Raw genomic sequence first — 9,601 nt, forward strand, 5'->3', positions numbered from 1 at the left:
AGTAATCAAAATATGGTGCTTATTTAGAGATTCTGCGTAAGAGTCCTTTACTGATGAAAAGTTGACAAGAAGTAATGCAAATGTTAAACCACATCTGTATGAACAGACTCATTTCTGTACAAAATATATATATTTTTTCCAGATGTAAGACATAACAAGTTATGCTTACAAATAAGAGACCACAGTAGATTTTTTTGCAGGTAAAAGATTAAATGTTTTGTGGCTAGTTTCAGAATATTAAAGCAATGGAGAGTCACTAATTAGGGCTTAATGTGATATAAAGCTCAATGAAGTACTTTTAAGATATCTATTTCAAATGTCAAAAGTGTCATTAAAAGGACTCAAAATCAATATCAATCATATCTGATGCACCATATTGTACCTCTACTGTGTTTTCAGGTAAGAAATAAACCAATAATAATAAAAAAAAAACAGTCATTAATAATAATTAAGTTATTCAGCTTTATTATGGAAAAGACATTACGGATGTGACAAAAATTTGACACAGTTTAAATAAAAACAAATCTCAACATTCAGTTTATATATCATTAATAGTTAACTTTATACTTTATTTATAAAGCTCAGGGAATTTTGTTCTTAAAGAACCCCCCCACCCCACCCTGGAGAAAAAAAACAAAAACAACGTCCAATAAACGGAATTAATGATAAATATGTATTAAAACCTCCATCCTGTTACTGTACATCACAAAGCCTTTTCTTTCAAGTTTCAGTTTTAACTGATTGCTGTTCAGATCTTATCAATCTGTCCTTCAGCTATATATGTCAACAGCATTTAATTTTTGTCTTCAACAATTCTGAATGTAAACCCGTATGCCAAATTTTATAAATTTAATACAGAGCAGCAACAAAACTGGATAAATGAGGCCAGCATTACGATACCCCTCCCCACCCCCACCCCCAATATTGTTATACGATCAGTGCTTTGTCCCCTGCTCCAAAAGTAGATGAATCTTACATTCTTTTGACAGCAATTTCCTATTAAAAAACATAGAAATACACAATATTCTTTGAGATTTTAATCAATAGTGTAAACAGCGAAGATATTTCTCTTGATCACCACAGATGAGAACAAATAGCACTAAATCGTTTCGCTGGGAATATCAGACTGAAAAGGTTTCATTTAAGCACTTTCAGCCTCTTAGACTAAACCCTAACTTATATTCAAGACGCATCCGTTTCAAGTGCTTACTGGCATATCACTTCTGTTAAGGTGAGCGTCATAAATATAATGGATCACTTTAACAGCCTAAGTGCTCTGATGCAACACCTGAACATGATCACTTCCTGCCCTGCTGGCAGATATTGCTGGGGTTAAACCTATGGAGAGGGGGGAAAAAAAAGGCAATTCCCCCAAACACAGTTCAGACTTAATGCTTTTATAATTAAACGACTTCCTGTTTGTACCAACTTTACAAAGAGAAAAAAAGCGTTGCTCTGTAGTCCAGTGATGTACTATGGTGCAGTCTTCTTTAACAAGAGGGTACACCACATAGTTGCTTAGCAGCATGCAAACTGATCATGTCTATTCTGGCTCTGAGCAGCTTGTGAGGTTTCAGTGTTTGAATGCAATCTCTCCATGTTTCTGGATCTATTCCTCCATCTAACAGCATGAAGATAAACACAAATAGAAAACCATTAAAAATTACATTCAATCTACAGCCTGAATTAGGGAGACGTATCAGTAATTTATCGTTTCAGAAAGGCTCCTAAGATGTTAGGCAGCATGTAAGCAGGGATGAATGGCAAAGCTATGGACACTGAGAATGACTTCCTTATCCAAATGAGCACGTAGGATAGCTGTTGAGGAGTGGTCTTGGTGATAAGGCTTCAGTAGTCACTTAAAAATAGAAGAATATCTTTACAGGTTCACGTAACAACAAAAATACCAAAGACTTAAAAAAAAAAAAAAAAAAAAACACAAGAGGAGGACGAACTGATGAGAAAAGCCATTTGGTCCTCTTGTCTAAGAATAAGGCTTGTGTTTACAATGGCCGGTGTCTTTAAAAGGCTGCCACTTCCAGGCTGGCAGATGTGTCTGTTGTTCATGCATGTCTGAGCACATAGTTCAAAGTTATTGTGCTCTGCACACACATGGCTGTTATAAAGGAAGTAGTGCAAATCCTGAACTGGGATTTCCATGTCTGGATCCAGATGAGTACTGAGCATTTCTCCCACTTGTGATCCTTTTCCCCGACTGCAGAGTTGATAAATGATATGCTGTAGAAACACAAGTGCATCTCCAACACTCGTTTGGATGGTTCCTGGAGACAGACCTGACTTGACTGCTGTAGTACGTGAGATAAAAAATTCACACAAGCAAATCGAAATGCTGCTCAAGAAAAAACAGCCCAATTTTGAGAACACAAGTGCAAATTAACACAGTGTTGAGTGTTATACAGCCAGCTGTGATGTTTGTGGTCCCGCTGCAGCAGCCTGTGTATCGTTCCCTTCAAAGGGCAGGCTGAGGAATTGAAGGTCCACCGTAGTCCTCACAGGGGGGACCGATAACAAATCTGTCTGGCCAGACTGTCAGACGGAAAACTCTGAGCCGCCACGGCGACCCTGAGTCCCCGCCAACAGACGGCGCAGATGGAGGCCTGTAAATGGGTTGCACCACAGAAGTGACGGCGGACCCCCAAAGACAGATTTCATTCCATCCCATCTCATGTGACGCTCCCATGTTGGCTTCTCGTTTTTGAGACGCTCAATCTCCTGAAAAAGATTCAAATCAGTTCAAAGAAACTTAATTCAAGAAATGATCTCAACAGGTGGGTTTTTATCCACCTTTTGTTCAGAGAACTCTTTCCTTTCCTTACAAAGTTGCAGCAATAACAAGATAACCTCACCTACTCATCATGTCTTTGTCCATTTATTAGTCTGTGTAACTTATAAAAAAAAAAAAAAAAAGAATAACAACTTGACCTTTCACTCCTTTAATGATCAGAACCCATGATATTACTGCTGTAAGGTTTGTTTTTATTCTGAGCTGTTATTTTGCACATATCTGATGTTGCTGATATTTTCAAATATCCATTACTATAAAAATGTCCATAGCTGTATATTGGTTATTTATTCTCCATGTGAACTGTTTTACATCATTAAAACACTTTACAGTACATTATTCTATTTTAACTCTTCACTATTACGTTATTCTTATACACTTTTCTAAGGTCCACATTTGTGTGACCCTTTTTTTTGTATAATCTTTTTTCTGCTGTAAACACCAGAATTTCCTCATAGGGGGACAATAAAGGGATTTTCTATTCTATTCTCTTCTATTCGGTCTAACTAAAAACTAATCTTAAAACAATCTGAAATCAGTCATTCTGACCTCCATAACTTGACTCTCGTACCTAAATTCCTAATCAATCTGATTTCTTTACACACAAACATGTGTATGTGTGTGTTCAGCAACTCAGTGTTGAGGCTTCTCTAGTTTTAAGACCAAATGGCTATTGCAAAGAAGAAATATATTGTTAATTATTTCCCATTGGGACATTTATAAAGATCTGAATAAGTACCATTCATCAAGTTTTATTCAGAGTTCTTGATAGTCTAATATTTTTGCATATATTCAAAATGTATTAATTGCCTCTTTGGCCTTTCATCTTTAAGGTTAGAAATGATAGAGCTGAACCTAAAGCTAAAAAAGCTGAGGAGGTTAAAACGGCTACTAACCGTCTCATCGTTGCAGATAGAGTGAATCTGTGTGCCAAACATAACGGCCGTAAAAGTTAGGAAGAGGATGGCCTCAAGACAGAGGAAGATCAGCAGCAGAACAGACACCCCTGGTGAGAAGTCACTGCACTCTAAACAGGGCGAGAAAAGAAACCAAATCAAAGGTTTTCACAGTAAAGTTAACTAAAACTTGAAAAATGGATGTCAATTATGGGGGAAAAAAAGTTATAAGCCATTGTTTTCAGTTTTAGTCCACTAAAGCAATGGGAATCGATGATCTAATGTCAGAACCCCTGCAGCAGTCCTGTCGGCTGTAGAGACCATCTATAAACAACAGCTTTTTAAAAATTTTCTTTTTATCCAGCCAATGATAAATCTCAAGCAAAACTTTTATTCGTTTTCATTTCTGCAAAACAAAATCAACAACAATGACAGTCTTCTATGATTGGGATGAACATTTCCAATCAATTCTGAAATAAAAGTGGATTTTATATTGGGACTTTTAATTCTACATTTAAAATGTTCCTTTAAATTCGGAACTTTTTTGTTGTTGTGTTTGTTTCTTAAGGCAACTTTATATATATATATAAAAAAAAAAAAACATTCTGCAGTCTTACCATTCCACTGCACCTTAATACATGTGAAGAAATGCATTCCACTCAGGCCCAGAGCATGGGCTGAAATCAATGCTATGTACATCTGTGGAGAAAATAATACAAAACAAAAGATTTGATCATAAAACAGGTTCATCCTTTAAGCTTGGCTCCACTAATGGTGCTGTGTTTTTTTTTATCTTAATGTATGCAGTTTTTTTACTGTAATGAGATGTAAATCTGAACTAGCTTTTAAAGCTCCCTTTTCTGTAAATCAAAGTGTTGAAAAAGGCGTGTGCTAGATTTTAATGGCAGCCATAGAAGGCAGCTTTAATTTTATGTCTTCAGAACAATCCAGTCAGCAAATTCAGACATAAAAAGTGCTGATCTTATCAAGGGAGTCCCAGATGTAGCACTGAGAGCCTATTTAATGTAGACCTGTTTCTGATGAAAGATCTGCTCATTTCTGCCACAGCCTCTTGCCAGTTTCCCCACATTGATATACTTACAGTAAAAAGAACAAAGAATCTCTGATTCTTCTCTCCCACACAGTTATTGACCCAGGGACAGTGATGATCCATCTTCCGAATGCATCGTTTACAAATACTGAATGAAGAAGACACAAATTAATTATTAACACAGAGCTTTGGAACATCTGCATACTTTGATTTTACTATATTTTGAGTTTAAAAGAATATAAGCTTGGACATTTGATTGTATTTTTTTGTTGTTGTTGTGTTTATCTGGGTTAAACAACTACAATTTCAACATAAGATGATATTAAATGTCTTTTTAAACTTATCTGTTCATTGAGACACCAGCACAGAAACCAAGTGGTGCAGTCGAACCTTATTTCAAGTTCACTGTCCCCTCAACTCTCAACCCAACTCAGAAACAGTTGCACTTCCAATTCATTTCATATAAAAGTGATGTTCTCTGCTTTTGTTAAAAACATCCAAACAGAAGAGAAAGGTTTCCATGTGCTGTCAGGCTGACCTGCAGTGGTGTGCTCTTTCAGGTTTGATGCTGCAACACTTTGGGCACTTGTAGATGACTTCACCAGGCTTAAGCTGTAAACTCTCCATGTACTCCTTGGTAGCATTGCCCTTAGGAACTGCACCCTAAATTGTGGAAAAAATATATTGTTACACATATCCATAGCGATAAATCATGCATTAAGATTGAAGGGGTCGTGTTCAGTTTCACTTAGACTAACTTAATTCTCTACTTAAAGTCATTTAAATCAACATTAGGATCCATTGTCTTTCCAGCCTCTTAGACGTTTCAGTTTTAGCTTTAATGATTGAATGTCCACCTATGCTGAACTCCCATGGGGAGTACCACAAAGATCCATCCTCAGTCCTCTGATTTTTCATTCATCCCATGCTAATAACTGCCGGATTTGTCTTCGGGGGGAAGCAGGTCAGTAGGGAGGTCTGTAACGTCCTACTTGGATTACCTTATCCACCTCAAAGCAATCGACAGCCATCGTAAAACTCGGCCAACCCTCTTCTAACCACCACAAGCCAGCATGAATGTATCACCCTGTTTTTTTGTTTTTTATTAGAATAGTCTTTTGAGCTTTGCTTCAGGTTTTAAATGTCACCTCGTTATCTCAGAAAAGCTTCAACAGTCACGTATCACCAGTAAGATCATAAGCTTGTGACCAGATTCGGGGTTCTGGAACAGTCGGCCCTTTTACTGCTGGTCTTTAAATTATTTTACGTAAACATCATTTAACAACCCTTTAATTTCACAGAGCACGACCATTAGGGCAGCCTTTGTTTTTCCATAGATTTTTTTCCTTATATTAAAACGTATTTTGCCTTTTGCTTTATCATGATTTTATTTTTATATTCAGTTTAGTTCATTTGTGCTTATAAATATAACTGGTGAGAAATTGATCCTCTGAATAGTAAGCAAATGAAATAAAAATGTTTGTAAGATTTCCAACCCATTAAGTCATGGGACATTTTCTACTCCAAAATCGTTAGCTACTGTGCCCCTATACTTTTGGTAAATTCAAAATTATGTCTCTTTAGCACTGTAGTCCCAGTACAAGACATCATCTTTAACCAGAAAATACTTTAATCTTTGTTTGGATAGATTCACTTGTTTATTTCTTAATTCCTCTCCGGCTATCGGTTACATTTTTATTTTTTCTTATTGTACCAGCAGTTTTTTTACTCTTTTAACATTCCTTTTTAAAGTGCTTTGAAACTGGTAAAATAAATGGATTTTACACAGTGTTACGCCCACCAAGGACACAACATATTTGAGGACACGAGACAAAAAATGAGGGTTCAAAAAAAGATGTTTTATTAATAAATTCTCTCCGTTTTAGTTGTTCTTGGTTCGGCTTCTTCAGATGTTCTGCGAAGAGAAAAATAGTTAACGGCCCTCAAATCCCGTGCCCCAAAAAAATAAAAAAAGAAACCCAAAGTAACAACAGAAAGTTGGACCTGGCAGGCCGATCAAACAGAATAAAACGGTACAGCAGGGGGCCAACCCTATACAGGGCCGTCGAAGCCCCTACTGGTACCGGACTAAAGGCAAAAAATAACCTAAGCGAAAGAAAAATCGAAAACAGGACTACCGGTCCCGCCAGGCCAAAAACCTCAAGAAAAAAGTAAGAAAAAGGTAACAAAAATACCACATGGCAGGCTGGAACGTCCGCTGCAGGCCGCAGCGACAAGACCAGTGCGCACCGCGCACGATGGAGCAAATGAAGCAGGTGGGAAGTGGCGTCCAAACGAGGTTGGAAAGGAACGCGCAAGGAACGCACAAGGAACACGCAAGGAACACGCTAACGTGCTGAAGGCCAGCCTATTTATAGGCGGACGACAGCACCACAAATTAACATAATTGATTTACTAAAAGAATCCTAAAATATATTAACAAAAAGATCCTTCAACTAAAGTTTATAAGTAAACGAAGAAAAGAAATGGACAAAAATCATAATGGGCCTGGGGCACATAACACACAGGTTTACATGGAAACTTGCTAAGCCACGTTTTACCAACCACTAAAGCATCTAAGGGGCTTTTGTTTTATTCGAGTAAGATTAACTAGCAAGTCATCAGCTAAAGCATGAACCGACCAACTGAATCCAGTGACAAAGTGGAGGTCAAACTTAAGAGGAAATGAATATGTTCTACTAGCAACCAAACACTGTATATAGTAAAGCAGCCTACAGTCAGTAATGAATTGAATGTAGTTTAAGTAACAGTGTTAGCTGAAAACAAGTTAAATGCCTCATTTGAAACAGAAAAGTAAACAACCTTGACCAGATGACATGGATCAGCCATAATTTATCAGCCAGGGTAAAAATGTAAACCTTGATGTTAAATTAAATTCTAAGTCGGACATTTAGACTTAGTTTAACAAGCTTCTCTGCAGAGTCTTCATACAGAATAGTATATATAAAAAAAAAAACTGCTCCTCAGTGCCCCACATTACACTGGATAGCGGCTCCAATAACACTGTGCCTGTGCTGTCGGGTTGTTCTCTAACTTGCACACTTTTCTGACTCCAAAAACCACATTTATCATATATGACTCTCTTTACAGGTAGAGTATTTTCCGATTTTAATATTTCAGTGAAGCCCCTCTTTAACTCCACTTAGCTTCTGTGTTTAAATGTTTCAGCGATTGTTATGATGCTGAAAGTCCTTACTGGGTCGGTCAACATGGTGCGCAGGTGTGATGCCAGTGCAAGTACAGCCAGGGAGTTGAAGGTGGCCCCGTTCAGCAGCGAGTACCAGAAGTTCTTGGCAGGCAGAAGCATGACGAAATTCACCACAAACTCAGCGTATAGGACCAGGAACCAGGTCATGGTGGCGCACACCATCCCGCAGCTGTCCTGAATGAACCAGACAGTGCGGTTCCCTACTGTGTGGCCGGAGTTTGGACCTCCAACCATCACGCCGGCTCCCAGGATGCCTGTCTCTACATCTGCACCAGCTGCAAGCAGCGGGTGGTGCTGCTCCATATCACGTAGTCGGTGGTTTGAAGACTGCATCCTGCCCTGCGGGAGAACACAAATACTTTGAGCTAAACCAACTTGAAATGTCAGGCTTTATTCTAATCTTATAAAAGAAAAAATACTTATGACCACTGGTACTCAGTGTTTCACTACACAACACGCTGTTCCCCCTCTGGAGGCAGGTTTTAAATATGTTATCAAGCCAAGGTCACATGACAACCTAAAAACAGGAGAGACATCATCTGCAGCTAATGGATAAAATCAATGGCAACACAAGGTCCTTTGGAAAGCTGACCCTAAAGCTGCAGTAGATATGGGCTAATAATAAGTCGCTGCAGCCATGTCTGATTGTTTTCTAATAACACTGATAAAAAAACAAAGGGTTAGGAGTTTCTCTATGATACGAAAGGAAGATCAAACTGCAGGTTTGTCAGATTACCAATAGATAATTCCTAATAACATGCATGTCAAATGCATTTCCTCTTCTTTTTCTCCATTTCAACAATAACATTACAGGTGCTGGTCATAAAATTAGAATATCATGAAAAAGTAGATTGATTTCAGTAATTCCATTTAAAAAGTGAAACGTGTATATTATATTCATACATTACATACAAACTCATATATTTCAGGTGTTTATTTTGTTTAATTTTGATGATTACAAATGACAACAAATGAAAATCTCAAATTCATCATATCAGAAAATTAGAATATTACTGAAGACCAATAAAAACAAAGGATTTATAGAAATGTTGGCCAACTGAAAAGTATGAACATGAAAAGTATGAGCATGTACAGCACTCAGTATTTAGTTGGGCCTCCTTTGGCCTGTATTACTGCAGCAATGCGGCGTGGCATGGAGTCGATCAGTCTGTGGCACTGCTCAGGTGTTATGATAGCCCAGGTTGCTCTAATAGTGGCTTTTAGCTCTTCTGAATTGTTGGGTCTGGTGTATTGCATCTTCTTCTTCACAATACCCCATAGATTTTCTATGGGGTTAAGGTCAGGAGAGTTTGCTGGCCAATTAAGAACAGGGATACCATGGTCCTTCAACCAGGTACTGGTAGCTTTGGCACTGTGTGCAGGTGCCAAGTCCTGTTGGAAAATGAAATCTGCATCTCCAAAAAGTTGGTCAGCTGCAGGAAGCATGAAGTGCTCTAAAACTTCCTGGTATGTGGCTGCGTTGACCCTGGACCTCAGAAAACACAATGGACCAACACCAGCAGATGACATGGCACCCCAAACCATCACTGACTGTGGAAACTTTACACTGGACTTCAAGCAACGTGGATGAAGTGCCTCTCTTCTTTTCCTCCAGACTCTGG

The 9,601-nt window shown here is 38.2% G+C and overlaps 1 protein-coding gene across 1 annotated transcript; it reads right to left on the reverse strand.

The window, feature by feature from the left end:
• Positions 1 to 1,024: 1,024 nt before the first annotated feature.
• zdhhc7 (zinc finger DHHC-type palmitoyltransferase 7) lies at positions 1,025 to 8,341 on the reverse strand. Its single transcript, XM_038302256.1, has 6 exons — positions 7,968 to 8,341; positions 5,289 to 5,413; positions 4,802 to 4,898; positions 4,317 to 4,398; positions 3,700 to 3,830; positions 1,025 to 2,733 (listed from the first exon to the last, which is right to left on the reverse strand). Exons 1-6 carry the CDS (start codon positions 8,310 to 8,312, stop codon positions 2,551 to 2,553), a joined length of 963 nt encoding a protein of 320 aa, XP_038158184.1. The 5' UTR covers positions 8,313 to 8,341; the 3' UTR covers positions 1,025 to 2,550.
• Between the last annotated feature and the right edge of the window lie 1,260 nt (positions 8,342 to 9,601).

This window comes from Cyprinodon tularosa, unplaced genomic scaffold, assembly GCF_016077235.1.
Source record: "Cyprinodon tularosa strain WSP-4 unplaced genomic scaffold, ASM1607723v1 ctg485, whole genome shotgun sequence".
In the NCBI taxonomy this organism is placed as follows: domain Eukaryota; kingdom Metazoa; phylum Chordata; class Actinopteri; order Cyprinodontiformes; family Cyprinodontidae; genus Cyprinodon; species Cyprinodon tularosa.